Consider the following 18,921-nt stretch of genomic DNA (forward strand, 5'->3'; position numbering starts at 1 on the left):
AAAATGAATTGAGAGCTTCAGGCATTTGAAAAGGTGCTACTTAAGCACTTAAGCACTAGATGGGGCGGTCTCCATAGAATCAGAAATGCTACTAGCCTCCAAAACCAGATCATGAAGAGTACTTTAAACAGGATTTAAACAGCAGCACTGGTGCCATTTCATTTTAAGCAGAAAGAAGATGGCATAGGTAATGCAGATGAACATTAAAAGATATCTAAGAAGTGTTCAAGTGCTTTAGTGGAGCATCATTTGAACATCATATAACAGATAGTTGCAATCCTACACCTCAGCACCCTTAGCCCCCAGCCTGCTCCCTCCCCCATCTCCAACATTAAAAGTAGCTGCTCCATGGAAGTAAGGTAAATGCATTTATTACTTTGGAAAACATAAATTAAAGTAATTTCAATATTTTTACCTCCTCCCTTTCATGCCCCTTCTCCAATAAATTATGTTCCACCATGATTTCATCACAATCCGTGTTTGAAGAGGAAACTATTTCTTCTGGATCTTTCATAAATAAGGGCTTGTCCTCTTGTTGAATCCACTCCTGATATACTTTCACCACTTTCCTCATAGCTGCTGCTTCACATATTGGCAATAAAAATGCCTAATAGGGGAAAAATCGGAGCATTTATTACGGAACAGATACTCCTTACTACAATTACAGGTTTGTGCATTTCACCCTTCTCAACTGCTTCCCAGGTTATTCTGCAGTCTCATTTTATTCAGGATCATTTTTCTTTATGTCCTTACCATGTTTCACCAGGCCTCTGCTTTTCCATTTCCTTCAGTCTATTTGACTCTCAGGCAGCTGCCCTGCCTTATCATAATTCCTGTTTTGTACCTACTTTCACCTCAATAACATACAATCTCTCATCATTCCCCCCCCCCCCGCAAAACAATCCATTAATTCCCTGTCTTCTCAGACTTTTGTCTCATACACCAAGTTCCTGATTCTCAAAATAGGGCAACTGTGACCCCCATACTTCAATTTGGAACTCATCCCACAAGCTTTTCAGTCCTCAAGCCTCCTTGCTCTCAACCACACAGCTCCTTCCAAAAGAGTTTTTCCCTCAGCCACTGACATCCACTTTAAAATTTGCAAATTTTATACTGCCATAAACATTCTGAGACAAACATCTGACTTCGAAAGATAAAATGTTTATGAAAAATCAACAACACTCTCATTGGTTCAACCAACAGAAGCCAGAGACTTCACTGCTGCTACCAAAAGGGACAATCCTCAAATCTCTTACTTATAAAAAAACTTATACTACACATTTCTTCATATCTCCTTACAAATTATACAGATTATTACATTCTGCAGTTTTGCCTCTGACTTAAATAGGCATTGAATATGAATTTATGAACACCATGCTATATAATTACTGAGACTGGCAAGTGAGGAACTTTACATTTTTGACAGCAAATGCTAGCATAAAGAAAACATTAAGGAAAATGCTAACCTATAGACCTGCACAAACTTATTGTTTGCAGACAGAATTTACCTGACGAAAGATTTCTGTAAGAAAGTTAACGTTACTTCTCTTGGAAGAAAAAACTTTGCGGACTATTTCAATATCTGTGAGATGCTCTTCATCAATACTGCAAAGGCTGGAGGAACTAGGTTCTCTCTCCGTCAGGGTGCTTGTGTTAGAATGAGATTGTTCAGGCTCTGTACTTCTATCAGGTCTATCTGTACTGTCACTTTTGCTGTCTTCTCTAGAAACCAGGCTAGCAGCTGCTCTCTGAAACCAGAAAGGACAAGACACATAATTCTCCAAGTTGGCTTCTCCTGTGGAGTAAAGTGATACAAGGCACAGAGTTCAAGCATAGTACAAGTGCTTAAGTTCCTTAAACATCTACAGTACAGTGCAGTACATGGCTAAAAGTGCAATTTGTCAGCCAAGAAATCCCCAGTTCAAATCTCATCTCAGAAGTTAATTCTTTCAGCTTCAATTTGTTTACCTCCCACTTCAACGGGGAAAAAAAATTAACATCCTTAAACAAATGCTAAGATTATTATACCATTCACCTAACTCTCTCTCTGTGTGTGCTGCAAGAATCAGGGGACTTATTCTTCAGACAATGGAACTCTCCCTCCACACACATATAAGAAGATCTGGCTTTATTACACTATTACACAGTGCAGTGGTCCATAAATGTTGGCTGACCTTGCTAGTCAGGGTAAAAGATGACCACTATGACCTGCTTCTCACCCTACTGCAGAGGATGTTCTGCTGTGACATCACACTGAATTTAAATATATTTTGAATGCTTCTGAAGGGCAAGAAAGTCCAGAATTACTCTGTATCGCTACCTAGTATCAAACTCAGGAAAAAGGCAGGTTTCTTCCTACAGAGGCACTCAGTGCTTTCAAGATGATGCCTGAGGGTCAGAGACACTTCAACGCCTCTGCTCCAGGGCTCATCACACCCACTAGAGGAATACTAGCTATAGCAAGCAAACGTGTGGGCTTCTGTTACACTGGAGGAAAGGCTTTTAAATAACAAGTATAATGGACAAAGTACTGGGTCCGAATTCCCACTCAAAGTTCACCAGAGAACCTTGGTCCATAACTCTCAATTTAATCTACCTCACAGGATTCTTGTAAGGATATAAGGGGAGGGAAAGAAGAACAATATGAGTTGCCTGGAGTTCCTTCTGCAAAAACATATGATCAACAGGATTGCCTATGCCCAGGTGGAGCCTAGAGATCTTCTGGAATTACAACTGATTTCCAGACTACAGCAATTAAATCCCTTGGAGAAAATGACTGTTTCGAAGGCCAGACTCTATGGCATTATACCCTGCTGAGTTCCATCCTCTCCTCCCAGGCTTCACCCCCAAGGTCTCCAGGATTTTCCCAGCCCAGAGTTGGCAACGCTAAAACTGAAATAAACAAACACACATAGAGATTAAGATCTGCTTCTCCCCTATTTACTTCCCCGCTCCCTATCACCTTTTTGGCTCTACCTGAATATTCTTTGGCACGATTTCACCCTCCATGCCAGGAATCTGAGGTCCTGCATGTGGTTTTGGCTCAAGCCAGAAAGACACCAACCACCGGATGACAATTACGCGAGCTTTAAGAAAAGGTTCCTTTGTGCAATATATTGCTTCATTGGTTTCAGCATCTTTTTTTACCATTATATAGTGTGGCTTTGGTCTCATTTGTGGCATCTCTGTAGGGAAGGAAATGTCTAAGTGTTAGGATAAAAACAAGCAAACAGATCAAAGCTCAAACACATTGAGGCTGTGGGATACTTGAAATTATTAACAAATTATTAACGAAACATAACTGTGATAGACAGTTACTAAATTATTAACAAATTATTAACGAAACGTAACTGTGATAAACAGTTAAGTGATAGCTTTACTAACCACTCACCAACACACATTTTTTTGTGTATTATCCTCCATTAACCAGCCATTGAACATTGTGATGAATGAGAGGCGGATACAGAATTCTACCCATCACAATAATGACAACAGTGAATTGTTAATTTCCACTACTTCACTGCTGAAAAGCTTGTTTATGGTCTATTTGAATAAATATTTGAATAAATATGGTCTATTTACAGGATAATAAAATTATGTCATATAACACTTATTTCCAATTGAACTCTATACCTTTTTTACTCAAAGAGTAAAACATAGCATAACTAAAAAAGATTCACACTGTTAACCCACATTTACTAACAGAGATCTAATGTACAGCTCAAGCTGTTTCAAAAGTATATCTACATAAAAGTATCCACCACCATCACCATTTTTTTCTTTTAATGCTTCCAAAATACAAAATAGCAAAGTATGGTTACAAATATTTCATTAAAAAGTAAAAAGAATATTACTAACAACATTTTAAAGCTGTCTCATACTAATATGCAGAAAGATCTTTAAGGTAAAGAGTAGCAAAACAAAATAAGGCTGTGATAGCTATTCGCATTTACACTCAAGTCAATTCAAAACAGGATTCATTCCTAAGTAAAGGTCCTGAAGTTCAGGTTGTAAGATTGAAATTTTAAATTTATTTATGATTAAAGTCAACAAATTTAATATGAAAAACTCATAATTACACTTATTATGGCTGTGAACTGACCATTCTTCAATTGCTTCCACTCCCATATAAGAACATAAGAACTAGCCTGCTGGATCAGACCAGAGTCCATCTAGTCTAGCGCTCTGCTCCTCGCAGTGGCCCACCAGGTGCCTTTGGAAGCTCACGTGCAGGATGTGAAAGCAATATATAGCATGACAGGGAAATATCTGTATATGGGTAAACTTCACATAATACTACCAGCAGTGTTACAATCACAGGAGAAGACCTAATACATGGAAGCACCCAAGAGAGCAAAACAGCCATAAATTATATTACGAAATGATGCATGCTTCTTGAAGACACTGATGCAATGCTCACCAAGTACAGGGTTATACAAGCTGCTTTCCTTACACATGTTTGGAAAAATATAAGGCAAGTAATATTTCTTAAAATGTGAAAATAAGAATGAAAATCCCTTTTCTTGATTTTCTTTGTTCTTCCATTCCAGACTCTTTACCTGAAAAAGAATACTAGATTACTTCCATTCATTTTGTAAGTAAATACAGTGAAGCAATACGTTTCCAGGATCAGAACTTTGCAATACCATTAACACACTTATTTTCATTTACTTACAAGTTCTCTATTTGTTTTCTCTGTAACTTTAATGTATACATATATAATGCAGAAATTGTAACTACTTTTCTGTTCAACAACAGCATACTATACTCAGCATAAAGCCAAGAGCCACACATTGTGTTGTGTAAGATGAATCACAGGAATTTGGGCTGTGCTGCCACCCCATTTTCCCAGAACAGAAATAAGAAGAACAATTATGGATGTGACAGCCAACAGGAAAGCAGTGTGGCTTCACAAAGCCATCTCTTCCCTGCTGCCATAAAAATAAGGATGCAATTCTAAAGGCACTTTCCTGGGACTGAGCCCCTTTCAATAACATGGGGCTTACCTCTGAGTAGACCTGCTTAGGTTTGCTCCCTGAAAAAGACATGAACCAAGAAGGGACGACAGAAAATTACACCTTCCTGATATTTCTTTCCTTGGATACAAAAGGGAAGGGGAAAAATTAAGACGTGATACAGCCATGGGGATTCTGTTTCATCCCTGAATCTAATGGTCACTCTATACTTGCTACAATAGATGGCTTTGGGATTTAATAAAATGTTATCATAGTAGCTATAACATTGCTTATGATTTTTAAATCGGTTATTTATGATAAAGATGTAAGGTACCTGGATCCTGGCTTTGTAAAGGGCAGGGGAGCTAGCAGAGTGCCTGTGAAGAGAAAGAGTTCCCTCCATCTCCATAGGCACACCCCCATATGCAAAGCTGGATCCTGGCTTTGCAAAGGACAGGGGAGCCAGCAGAGTGCATTTGAGGATGGGGAGCCTGTTGTGTGAAAAAACACAACAGGCTCTAGCAAGTGGGAACGCACAAGTGGGGACTCAAGAAGACATTACCCCCAGTTTTTTCTTCTGTTCTCCATCTGGTTCTCTGCCTCTCACTCTCCATCCTGCTACCCCTTCTCTTAATCTTCTCTAATTTGGCCCTGCTACCCCAGCTCGGTTTTTAACTTTAACTTTTAACTGCTAACTCAGCTCTCTCCTTCTGTCTTACTGCCTCACTACCTCAACTCTCTTTCTGCCCCCCTGACCCAGATCTCTATCTGCCCACTTATTCCAGCTCTCTTTCTTGCTACCCTCTCTGTTGCCTATGTTTCTGCCACCTTAACCCAGCTTTTATTCTCTCTTTCTGGCCACCCAACCTAGCTCTCTGTTTCTCTTTCTGCCTTTCCCCAGCATTCATTGTCTTTTTGCCTCTACTTCAACTCTTTCTTTCTTTCTCTTCCCCCCGCCCCCCCCCCCCAACCACTCCCCAGTATCTTGCCTGAAGTGTTCTGGGTTTGTGTGGTGAGGTCTCTCCCCACTCTCACTGCCTCAGTCAAAGTTCTGCGTGCAGTGACACCTTTCCCCTTCAACAGCATGGGGCAGCATGGCCTACTCCATCCTGGCTGCTGGAGCCGGGCTTGCTGCTGACTTACTTGAGAGTTGGCGCAGGTAAGGAATAGGATAGCTCTGCAAGGGCCCCAAAACTTTAAGAAGTGTTACCAGCAGAGTGAGAAGGAGTCAGAGAGTTGTAGTCCTTTCAGTCCCTCTGTACATCAGAAATCGGATCCTCTGGACTACATCTCCCAGAGTCCTTCGCTTTTTCTGGTTCGTTCTTGGAAACATGTTATTCAATTATATAGTAAGATGAGGGACAAATATCTAATTTTACTGAATATGAAGAGCAAGAAGAATTTCACAAAGCACACAAAGTAATAACAATGATGGAAGGAGGGTTCATAACTAGTTCCTAAGTTTCTAAATTGCCACTAAGATGTTTTCAAAGTTCTGGTTTATTACAAGAAACCTGAATCAAGAAGGAAGTTCTATCCATTTCAATGTAATGATAGGAGATTTTGGAGGTAATTAATTCATATGGTAGCCACAAGTCAGAAGTAACTTGATGACACATAGTACACATTTCAGTGTGGCTAAATTGCCAAACCTTAACAGACAAATTTGGATAGGAAAAAAATGTTACTGGAGTAGAAATTGCACAGTCAACAAAAGCATCAAAATTATAGCTGGAAATCAGTTACCCGAGAAAACGCAGGCACCTCTACATACCTGAATCACCATATATTTCAAAAGTGCTTCTAAAAAATAGCTTGTTAGATCATCCTGTCCTTTATCTCCTGATTGTGGAGGGACTAGTGGAGTAATTTCTTCTACTGTAACTTGTGCTGTTCAACAAAAGAAGCAAAAGCTGTCAAATTTTATAAATTTTATTAAGAAAGGTAATAAACTATATAGCTGTCATTTCTTTGGGATATTTTTCCCAAATCAGTAAGCCCAAAACATCCTAACCTGGACAGGGCAGGCTAGCCCAATCTCATCAGATCTCGGAAGCTAAGCAGGGTTGGGTTTGGTCAGCACTTGGATGGGAGACCATGAAGGAAAACCTACTGGGTGTAAGGGTCTGGTACTCCAGTCAGTAATAAGACTCAAGGTAGGTTCAAGAGCTTTATTCAGAACCGTGTCAGCCCAACGGCCAGATAGCCGAAACTGGGGGTTTGGCTCTCTGGCCCCAATATATACCTAAAGGTTACAATTTGGTTCAACCCACAATCCCCCCACCCTTGCATTCCCATAATATCAGCATGTGACAGGACAGTGAGAAAGAGACATTGTTTTGGGACAGGCAGGTTATTCGCTTTGAAAGACAGATAAGGAGAAATCGTCAAGAGCTATTGAACTAGTTACATGCAAACAAAGGAAAGAGGCCTCATGGCCTTGAGCGGTGAAAACGGCTGGGCCATCGGCAGCAGAGCTGAGTATGTGCAATTTGCCAGGCCAAGGATGGCGCAGTCCTGACACTGGGTCTTCATAAATCATAAAGACCTACTGGGTCTTCATAAATTAATGGCAATATGTATATATAAGCCCAAAACTACACAAAATGCATAATTAAAGAAAACATTGCTATCAACTCAATACATTTATTGCAATGCTGTGCTCAGTCATATACCAGCCAGGATATTAAAATATCCAAATGCCCACTATACAAGACAGATCATCACAGTACTCAGCAAGGCTTCATCTTTATGCCCTGTTGCCTTCTTGGACATGCAATGGGTTGCAAAATGAGAACTGCTTCTGCCAAAAAAATGCATGCCCTCCCTCTTTTATTCAAGGCTAGAAAATAGAGAGAAAACTAGAGAGAAAACTCACAAACTGATTTTTCCTTCTACATAATATCAGTTCTGCAATCTGTGAATGCCCCAAAGGGGAGTGGCTGGAGAAGAGAACTCAACAACACCCTTTGGAGGCACAGCAGGACCCCCAAAAAACAACACCATGTTTGCAGTTATTACTCTCGAGCCTGGACCCTTGAAAATGTTTCAAAAGAGTTCAGTTGAACTTCCTCAGAAATTAACAAGCTTAGAATCATACACATAGACCACAGATCAACAACATTGGACCTCAGGTCTGTTCTAGATTAAGAAGCCTCAGCACAGCTTATAAAAGGATGAAGGAGCATGCATTTTCAAAAATGAGAATTTTCTGCTTATGAAAGCACAAACACATCAAGAGCCATTTCTGCATAAACTCCACTGGAATTGTCAATTAGGCCACTGCCAGATGTCAACTGAGTCTGAGTTAGGAATTGTTACAGGCTGGGTTATTGGGTCTGGTAGATCTTGTTCCTAACGTTTTGCCTGCATCTGTGGCTGGCATCTTCAGAGGTGTATCACACAGAGAAGTCTGTTACACACTCTGTCTGGGCAGCCACATTCAAGAGGCCAGGTAAAAACCAGACAGAGTGTGTAACAGACTTCTCTGTGTGATACACCTCTGAAGATGCCAGCCACAGATGCAGGCAAAACGTTAGGAACAAGATCTACCAGACCATGGCCACACAGCCCGGAAAACCCACCACAACCAATCCACTGGAATTATTTACTCAGTGCTAAGTTCATACTTTCTTGGCTCAGTGTACAAGCTTTGGCAGCTCAAAATACTTGCTTGAAACGGGAGACAAACATTATAGCTCTAAGAATAATTCTTACCCAGTTCAGAGTTTAATTGGAGCAGGAGAAAAACCCATCCCTACCTGCTGGAAAACTGAAACAGTAACATCCCAAACGACAAAGTTTTGGGGGGAGCATCAACTGTTACAACAGACAACACTGGCCCTTGTAAATACATTTCTCAAGACTCTTTAGATTAGGAGCCCTGAGACAAGTCTGTCTGTGTGAGGCACAGGGACTACAAAGAAGTTATTAATTATTTTCCCATTGTGCTTTGGAAAACGGTTCGATTTGAGGTTCAATTCTGAAATGCACCAGGGGACATTAACCTATCACTGAGTGATACAACAAATGTAAGGGAAAGAGTTCTTATTTGATGCTTTTTAAGAAGCATTCTGGCTCAGTAAGTTCAAATAATTCATGTATTCTTCACTGAATTTACCCAAGATAATCTGATAACAAAAGTCAACACACGGCTTACACAAAACTGCTAAGTACTTACTTTCTTGGACATTTAGAACAGGATTAATTAGATTATCTAGAGTTCGAGGTCCATATTCAGACTGTGGTGGTGGAAATCCAGGAATTAAACAAGAAAACGTACACAGTTGCTCTTTACTACAATTATTTTGAAGGGCTTGCAACCATAAGAGGAAGAGACGTACACCTTCACGACGAATCTGTAAAAAAATAACATATTTTAATTATACTTGCACAAAAGACTATTTCAACTGCTGTAAGAGTCCTGTGGGAAAATATGGCATCTTGAAAAGCTTCATTAAGACTAGACCCAGTATTAGAAACACTATAAAATAATGAATATTTTAAGATGATCAGCCGTACCTTTAAAGAATTCCCTGTGTGAAGTAACTTCTTTAAAATTAAGCCTGAGGGGGGAAAAGCATACATTCAGTATTTGTTGCTTTGTGGTTAACTTGTGAGAGACCTCGGTCAGACTTGCTAAAATCTTTTAGCAAGCCCTTGGCAATCTCAGGATTGTTCTTGGTGAACTTTATATCCTCTGGCATTAAGCTCAGAGCCAGAAGTGAGAAAAGATCCACCTTCTTGATACTTTAGAATTGTCTGCTGCAACAGTATATTCCCACTTTGCTCCATTGCCATTTCTGAAGACCCTTTATAACTGAAAATTTGGTCAACATCTGATTAAAATTTTGTAGGTAAAACACAATTATTCTGGAACCAGGACCCACTCATGCGCCATCGACAAACCATCTCTGCTTTAATCTACAACATCTGAAGCCTCCCATCCAGAATATTTGATATGAGAATTGCTAATACTTTGTAAGAAACATTTTCAATTTATAGTTTTGCTGCTGGTCAAAACTACTAATTGCTTCAAACTACATTATTAAAAATAGTGTTGCAACACCTACCAATACTGTGAAATTGCCATCTTTGATGAATTCTTTCTGGAAGAAGTTGTAAAATTTTCTACAAAAATCAAAAGTCAACAAAGACACAATATAGTTATAGCTAAAAATCTCCATTATTGGATCCATGCTTATTTTTAAAATAACTCAAGGTATCCTTACTTTGATTGTAAGATCCTGTTTTCAGACTCTCAGATGTGTTCCAACTACTTTTGGTAATTTAGACTAAATTTTCCAGGGCAGCCTTCTAGACAAGGTGAATTGCTTGCAATGGAATAACGCCAACAGGGTGGGGGGGTGTGCGGCATAGAGGGAAATCTGCCCATGGAAGTGGTGCATGGCTGGCCCAGCAAATTTGCCCTCCCCGGTGCACTTGACTTGACCCAGCAGAGAGGTGATTCCGCTGGTGTGCAGCCGCGGGGGCCCTACTTGGCACTGGAACGGGGTGCCAGAATCCCAAGTTCCCTGCTGCTGTCCCAGTGTAGTGAGGGCAGGGCAGGGGAGGAGCCAACAGTAGTCAGCTACCTCTTGGTCATTCACCGCCTTAAGCCAGTGGCCAGGACTTTAGACTTACAGCACCTAAGACTTAATCCAGTACATCTATTAAGGCAAATGGGGGCTTCTTGGCAGTGGGGAGGCTTTTTTTGCTTTGCAAGTCTTCCCACGCTGCCAGAAAGTCCCTATGGGAACAGCAGGGCTGCAGCCAGCTACCTGGGCTCTTGGATGCAGCTGCCCAATTGAAATATAGTTACATTATTGAATCATGGGACATTAACCCCATGATTATTTCAAAAGTATTACTTGACCAACAAGAATAAACATGAGATCATCAGAATATATACTAAATTTGAATATAATGATCAACATTTACAAAAATCTCACCTCAAAAATAAAAAGTATAGCATCTAGTTCTTCTCTCTGTGACTTGTGTCCTACAATTAAAAAAGAGGACACTTTTCAACAATAACAAGATTATAACTATGGATAAAAAATTATTCTACTGCTACGAACAAAGCAAGTTACAGAAGTGATCTTCTTCACACACAAGTCCCTCCTGCCTCTGAAAAGATGACCTCGAGGCGTTTATTTATTTATTTATTTATTTATTGTTTCGATTTATAAACCGCCCCATCCCCTGGGGGCTCTGGGCGGTGAACAACATTCACATATACAATTAATTAAATCGATAACAACAATATAACACTAAAAACCATTAAAAGCTACTTAAAAACAGCGGTTAGCATCATAATAGGTGCCCTATTATGGGCCAATTCAATTCTAGGATCACCCCAGTAAAAGAAAAGGAGGGGCCAGGTTCCTCTCTGGGAGGATAATAGGGTGGTAAAGTGCAACAGATGGTATGTGCAAGAAGATGCAGGGGAAGGAGAGGGGAGGGGAAGGGGGCGCCACTCAGCTTAACTGGACACTCCAGCAAATCCGGTGGAACAACTCGGTTTTACCATGCCAGGCCCTGCGGAACTTCATCAAGGTCCCGCAGGGCCTGGACAGCGCTGGAGGAAGAGTGTTCCACTCAGGCTGGGGCCAGGGCCGTAAAGCTGGTCCTGGCCCCGTATGGAGGCGCTAGCCGCGATCATCGAGGGCCAGGAACCGCCTAGTAAATTGGCCTCTGCTGATCGCAGAGTGCCGAGTAGGGGCATATTAAGTGGGGTGTACGCGGTCTCTCAGATATCGCAGGGTCCCAGGCCGCTGTAAGGCCTTAAAGGTTAAAACCTACACCTTTGGAAGATGTAGATTCGAATTCCACTGGAAAGCTGTAGTGCAGCTTGGCGAAAGCACAGGTTGAATATGATCAGCAGAAGGCTTCCCCTGTGGAGCAAACGCTACTGCATTACGTTGGACACTAGTTTCAGTTTCCGGAATCAGGCAGCGAAGGGAAGGCTCCGCCAGAGCGAAGTTACAATAGTCAAGCCTCCGGAGGTGACCGCTGCATGTATCACAGTGCGGCACAGGTCTGCTCTGAGAGAGGAAGGGGCCAGCCAGCTTCGGGCCTGCCAAAGATGGGAAAAAAATGCAGTCCTGGTTAAGCAAGGGCCACCTGGGTCCCCATTGAAAGAGACGTAATCCAGGTGGACCCCCCCAGGACTTCGCGGACAGAGGGGGCCGGCGCCAAAATGGTCCCCTCCTCCCCACTCCTCGGGCGGCTGGAAATCCCCTCTGCCTCCCCCCCCCCCCCCCCGCGCTCCAGCCAAAGGATTCCTCCGCTTCTCTCGGGATGGATTCAGTTTCAGCCTGCTCTGCTGTAATCTCAACCAGCTGCGACCAGCCTTCCAAACAATGCTGTAGAGCTGCAGGGGCCGTGATACAGCTCCCCCCTCCATCAACAGAGAATGAGAGCTGGAGTGTCATCAGCGCATATCGGTGACAAATCAGCCCAAAAGCTCCGCACTCAGCTGAGCAAGTGGTCGATATAGATAAAGAATAATAGCGGGGATAAAGCAGCGCCCCTGAGGCACCCCTACTCATTGAAGTGGGCACCTCCGGAGAGGCTTTTGGTCCCTCAAGACCACACTTTGGCTGGCAACGGTCCCGTGAGCAGAAAACGCAGGCAATCCATTGAAGCTGACAGTGCCCCGTGATCCCGGAAACGGCCAGGCGGTGGGCTTCAAAAAGGTCGCGGATCGCACTCTACATCAAAACGCTATGCTAAGGTCTAACAAAACCAGCAGCAGCCGCATCCGCTCTTTGGTCAAGTTTCGTGCATACGGAGCTGCATCTGTGACGCAGGCGACGAACTGCTCTCCTGGCCCCGTGCTCTGCAGCAAGGAAGCCGGACTGGAAGGGGGTCAAAAGGCCGATGTGTCATCCAGGAAGCCCTGAAGCTGCTCCAACACCACTCTCTCAATTACACTTCCCAGAAACGAAAGATCTCGAGACGGGCGGTAATTGGCCAGGGATCCCCTGGATCTAACGGATGGTCTTTTTCAAGAGTGGGCGGACCCACTGCCTCCTTCAACCCATCCGAAAAAACTCCTTGCCTCAAGGGAGCTATTGATGATATTCAACAGATGGGGTCGTAGCTCCGCCCGGCAGGTTTTAATAAGCCAGGAGGGGCACGGATCCAGAGGGCAGGTAGTAGGTCTAACAGCAGCCAGGGCCCTGTCAACAGCGGCCTCGGAGAGCAGGGAGAACTGGGCCAAACAAGGGCCGGAAGACGGCAAGGGAGCCTCCAGTTCACTCATTGTAGTCAAAGTGGATACAGCAAAGTGGAAAAATTGGCATAATTATCCCTCCCTATTCTTGGACCAGCATATCAAGAGCTCATGCAAAAGAAGGAGTATTTCTGTCATTTCTTCCTCCCTAGTAAAAACTCTCATTAACATCTCTCTCTGTCATCCCTCCTCTTTTGGCACAGACAGTGAACTAGAGAACTGCAAAGATGCCTTCCATAAATTCCTATTATTAGGAATTGGTGGTCTCTGGCCATTTAATCATTCCCCACCCACCAATTATTAAATCCCTGGCAGACGTTAACATTATACTTTGAAATATTAAGCCGTAAATCTAGATTACTAAAAAAGTACATCAGCCCAAACAAAGCTAAAAAGCAAAACCTGCACCTCACAAGAAATTAAAGACCACTTCATATTTCATTTTCTCAAAAGTTGAGAAAATGTCTTTTTAAAAGACATTTCGCCACCTTTAGGAGATAGCTTCTAAAAGGTACTCGGAACCAGTCAGGTCGATATCCACAAGTTAAAAAATTATACACAAGCTTTTTGTTAGCATTGCAATTTAATAAATGTATATCAAAAACATGTTTTCAAAATTAGGACAATGCAGAAGGAATAAAAGCATTAGGCAGTACATTTAATAAACATTATGCCCAATAACTGAAACTGCAAATCATGTTTTTTTCTTACCTTTCTGCTTCAGACTTATTTCAATAGTCACAAAATTTTCAAAGAACACATAATATATGTGGGAAAAGTGCAGGTCAAAAAACTGCTTAAGATCTATAGACTCTGCATTTTCTGAAAAATAAACAGAACATTTCAGTATCACAGTATGGCAAAACGTTTAACACCACCGAGTGGCAAAACATAAGCAAATTTCAGTGTAGTAATGCAAACAAACACTAAAATCTCAGGTAACCTGTTCTACTAGTACAAGAGGAGCATTTTATTTGACATGACATTCATAATTTAATAGCGGTAGATTGGGAGATTTATGGCTCTGCAATAGAACTGCCAACTTTATAGAGAGAAAAAATAGGAAATACATTCTATCTGAATAAGAAGAGTTGGATTTATATCCCCCCCCTTCTCTCCTGCAAGGAGACTCAAAGGGGCTTACAAACTCCTCTTCCTTCCCCCCTCACAACAAACACCCTGTGAGGTAGGTGGGGCTGAGAGAGCTCAGAAGAACTGTGACTAGCCCAAGGTCACCCAGCTGGCGTGTGTTGGAGCGTACAGGCTAATCTGAATTCCTCAGATAAGCCTGCACAGCTCAGGCGGCAGAGCAGGGAATCAAACCCGGTTCCTCCAGATTACAGTACACCTGCTCTTAACCACTACGCCACTGCTGCTCTTAGTGCATCTGTTTGCGTTCAAGGAATACCACTTTATAGGTTAACATGTATCTTATCAAACATTAAATCTTTTTCATGAAGAATAACAATGCCCTTGAATTATCAACCTATATTGCTGTCTGACATTAATCTCTTCAGTTACGTTCTATCCCACATTCTGTCACAACTTTGTGTTTCTTCCATACAATCCAAACAACTCTTCGTTAGCATGAACAAGACACTGAAGAACTATCACTTTTTATAGGTGCAGTAAATATGCAAGTAATGTCAATATCCAGGTATTCCACCCATGCCTATAAAAAAAGCATTTAAGTCCTACAGAAATCTCTTGAATTTGGTCTCTGCGTTTATTCTTGCAATGCAATGGATTTCTCTAACAGAATTGTAAATTATGTTACAACAGGAGTAAACCAATGTGCATTACCAGGGAAGAAGACAGTTTTTGAAGCACAATGCAAGAGCCTGGGTACGTGCTACATAATATATTTTTGCAGCAGCGAAGATAAATAATGACAGGAAATTAAACCAAAGGAGAAGAAAAATATTCCAATACAAAAATGGGTTTCTAGGAAAGCATATTTGGCCTGAAAATCAACAAACCAACAAAATAAACTGAATATTATTAAATTAGATGAAAATTCACTTCATAGATTACTAAGCATGTATATTGACCAGATTATGTTGATACAGTCTTTACCAATTCTTTTACTTATAAGCTGCTAATATAGTATCCATCAAAAATGATGGTTTAATTTAAGAGAATATTGGTAAAATGGTAACAGTTATTGCAATATATTTAATAACCTGAACTGTTCAAAGCAGCGGTCTTCAAACTATGGGCCTCCAGATGTTCATAGACTACAATTCCCATGAGCCCTACCACTTGGCCATGCTGGCAGGGACTGATGGGAATTGTAGTTCATGAACATCTGGAGGGCCATAGTTTAAAGACCCCTGGTTCAAAGTATGCAAACAAAAGTTAGTATCATATCAGATTTTTCAAACAATTTTAAAAATAGTATAACTGGTAACACAGGCAACTGTTGTATACAATATGGTATAATCCAGGCAAACATTTAACTTAGTAGCAGAAATGTCTCCAATAATTTCAGATGTAAATAACCTAACTGTTTGGAATGTTACAAATGAGTACGGATGCTGGATCTTGTAAGCGCCAGTTGTTCCAAAAGTCTGATGCTGCATTCTTGGAAAAGCAAGACATTGAGGAATAATTCATCAATACATTGAGGAATAAAAGACTCATAATTACCTATAAATAAGGATATTACTGCAAACTGTACCAAGAGATCTGGAGTACTTACACAGACATGTTTGAAGTTAGTTAACAATGCCAAATAAATATAGAATAATCAAAACCACAAACCCAATAAATTACCAAAGGCATGGCTTTTTCCTTCTATGTCTTGTTTTTATTTTATTTCACTGTTCTAGCTAAACCAAGACTGCACTATAATGGCCTTGCAGTTGTAAAAGACAACAGTTTCTCCCATGTTCCTGTCCTAATTGCAGTGTTTGCCTCTTAAAAAACAGCACACAAACACACAACCTCTTGGGGGAAGTGGGAAAGAAATAAGGCAGGAAGAGCACAGCTCCAGAAGGCAAAACAGATTGTCTAGTCCATGATTCAGCAACTTTCAGTAGGATATTTATAACTTTATGTATTTGGTCTTGACACAAGTTCTAACAGCATTACTAATTTTTTTAAGCCAATGCTTTTGATGATTTTATTCCTACCAGTCTCAGCAAAGTGGCTGCTCCTGCTCAGGGACAGGGGGGGTACTCCTTTATTCCCGGCTATGCTTCCCATTTGGTCGCTACGGGGGGCGCCAACATTTCAGGGCCTGCCAGGGGTGTGTTTTTAATGTTTAAGTGTTTTGGCGCTGACTGCTCTCGGCTGGTACGCATTACGATTTTAGCGCTAGCGGCACCAAAATTTCAGGCACCATCCAGATGATTCTTCTACTGATATATCATCTCCAAATTTGGTGATAGTTTCGTCCAGCAGCCATGGGCTCCCCGCTGGTGCATGCCCCTATCCCCATTTGTTTTCAATGGGAGCTGCAAATCCTGGAGATGTTTGGGGTTGGCCCATTTGAGGGACCATAACTTTGGGTCCCCCCTGAATTCATAACTTCACCAAACTGCGGGTATACATAAGAATTGATGAACAAGATGATACCTTAAACATTTCGAAAAGCCTACTAGCTTCTGCAACACACCCCTTCTCAGGCAACTCAACAACTCGCCCAAGATTCTTTTAGGAGCCTTGTAGTGACTTTGCTCCACGGTAGCTAATGGGGAATTTCTGAGTGTGTAGGCAGGCTGCACATTTCTTTGAAAGATAGAGTGCACCAGATTCTCGAGGGTGTCTGCGGGAGGGCTTCCGGCAATAGTATCCAGGTTTGGAAAACCTCGCTTGGGGGGTTCAACTTATGGCCCCCAAAAGGCTTATTTTATTTCCCGCTCATTCCTGCATTAAGAAAGCCTGTGGGCTGAGTTCTCTCTGTAGAACGCTTCTAAACCCCCCCCCCCCCCCCCCACTCCAGAAGAAAAGTCTGACCTCAAAGCTTCGATGCTATTACTCAAGGCCTCTTGGAGCCACCTTGAAAGTCTGGCACCCTATCTTTCGCAAAAATGTGCAGCCCTGCCCTGCAGAAATCTCTCATTAGCTACAATGGAGCAAAAGTCACTGGGCAAAACAAAGAATCTTGGGCCAGAATTTTTTGGAAGTTTCGAGGTAGTTTTAAAGCTTAGTGATACTGCAAATTTCAGGGTATCATCTGTTAACTATTTCATGGATTAAACAATTCCTGCTTGGTGAAGTTATGTTCAGGTGAATTCCAAAGCCATGGTCCTCAAAGGGCAGAGTCCAGATCTCAGGGTTAGCCCCCATTGAAAACAATGGGATGGGGCATATTCCATTTGGGCATCCATAACTTTGCTGCCCCTGAACCAAACATCGCCTGAAACTCTCGCGTGGTATCATCAGCACAGTCTCTGGATGTGATGTCCTGAAATCATGGTGTCACATAGCTAAAATGCGCCCATGCAGGCCTTCCTCTAAAACCCCCCCAAAAAAATACTCCCCCAAACCCCAAATACCTTTGGTAGAGATTCAAGATTTCTGCCTTATATTTGGGCAGGAATATTAAACCGACAATTTCATCCGGGACAGCTCCAATTTGTCCAGATTGACCTGTTTCTAAATTTGCTGGCCTTGTTTCATCTAAATCTCAACCCCAAAAAAGTGATGTTGTTTCAGGGTGAGAGGATTCATCTCAATTAGCATCACTTTCAATTTTGTTTTAATCCGGGGAACCTGATTCTCCCTTTAAGGTAGATTTAAAAGAAGAATTTGACCTCAGTTTAAACAATCACTTGAAAGTGATTCTGTTTAGGGTGGATTCCCACTGGAGGTGTTTCTTGTAGAGAGATGATGCTGACATTTGTTTAGTAAATGTTTTAATTGGGGTGATTTGTGAGAGATTTACATGCTATCAATTCCCACTTGCACTGGTTTTTGAGTTGTTTTCTCAGGCTAACAACTCCAATTCATAGGTTGTTGCCAGATTAGAAATTAGGAAAAGAGTTGTGTGGGGAGAGAGCCATGTATGTTTTGATGGGAGTGGGAGGTGTTTTGTGAGCTGGTGCAAAAAATCATTGTTTGGTCATGGTGGAGGGTGGCCTTCATACGCTTGGGCTAGGCGCCAAACCTCAGGTTTTCCATCCCCTCGGCCAAGCAGTGTGCCTCCAGGTGCACGCCTTCGGTCTGGGGTAGTAATTACTCTAGTTCAAAGAGGCCCTACTTCCTGTGCAAATTCCAGCCAACACAGAGGGGATCAAAAAAGAAAACAAAACACAGCTTCCGAACAGTCTGTGATAGCAGCTACTGCTCTGCGCTGTTGCACAGGAATTGCTAAAGCAGATATTTGGAAACCAAACTGCACCAAACTGTCAGCAATGAACACACACCTGCCACATTCTTCAGAAAGCAGTGAGTCTAAATTTTTCTTGGATGATTCCTGGGGTTAACTATGGAAGATACATTTTTACCACTGGAAATCAATTAGCGATGGTGAATACAGAATATTTGTTTTGAACAAACAAATACAAGTATTACTATGACACGATCAATGAAACCTCATTTTCCTTTTCACAAAACTTTCAAACCACCCAGCTTGGACAGATAATCTTTTTGTGTGGAAAATATGCGTCCAGCATTAGTTCAAAGAAAGCAAAAACTGTAACAGAAAACAACAAAATTAAGGTCCAACCTTCAGCATTAGGGAACCTTAACAATATCACACACAATGTTCTTGGCAAGAAC

General features: G+C 41.7%; 1 protein-coding gene across 14 annotated transcripts in view; it reads right to left on the bottom strand.

Annotated features, from left to right (window-relative positions):
- The window catches only part of RALGAPA1 (Ral GTPase activating protein catalytic subunit alpha 1), a 149,595-nt gene that overhangs the window by 121,422 nt on the left and 9,252 nt on the right, over positions 1–18,921 (bottom strand). For all 14 annotated transcript variants that reach the window (XM_048484823.1, XM_048484822.1, XM_048484817.1 and 11 more), the window contains exons 2-11: positions 13,906–14,016; positions 10,907–10,956; positions 10,028–10,085; positions 9,477–9,520; positions 9,136–9,313; positions 6,730–6,845; positions 4,421–4,559; positions 2,977–3,185; positions 1,509–1,748; positions 416–607 (exon numbers count right to left, since the gene is read on the bottom strand). In XM_048484823.1, coding sequence (XP_048340780.1) covers positions 416–607; positions 1,509–1,748; positions 2,977–3,185; positions 4,421–4,559; positions 6,730–6,845; positions 9,136–9,313; positions 9,477–9,520; positions 10,028–10,085; positions 10,907–10,956; positions 13,906–14,016 — 1,337 coding nt within the window. The remainder of the gene's footprint in view (positions 1–415; positions 608–1,508; positions 1,749–2,976; positions 3,186–4,420; positions 4,560–6,729; positions 6,846–9,135; positions 9,314–9,476; positions 9,521–10,027; positions 10,086–10,906; positions 10,957–13,905; positions 14,017–18,921) is intronic.

This window comes from Sphaerodactylus townsendi, linkage group LG02, assembly GCF_021028975.2.
Source record: "Sphaerodactylus townsendi isolate TG3544 linkage group LG02, MPM_Stown_v2.3, whole genome shotgun sequence".
NCBI lineage: Eukaryota > Metazoa > Chordata > Lepidosauria > Squamata > Sphaerodactylidae > Sphaerodactylus > Sphaerodactylus townsendi.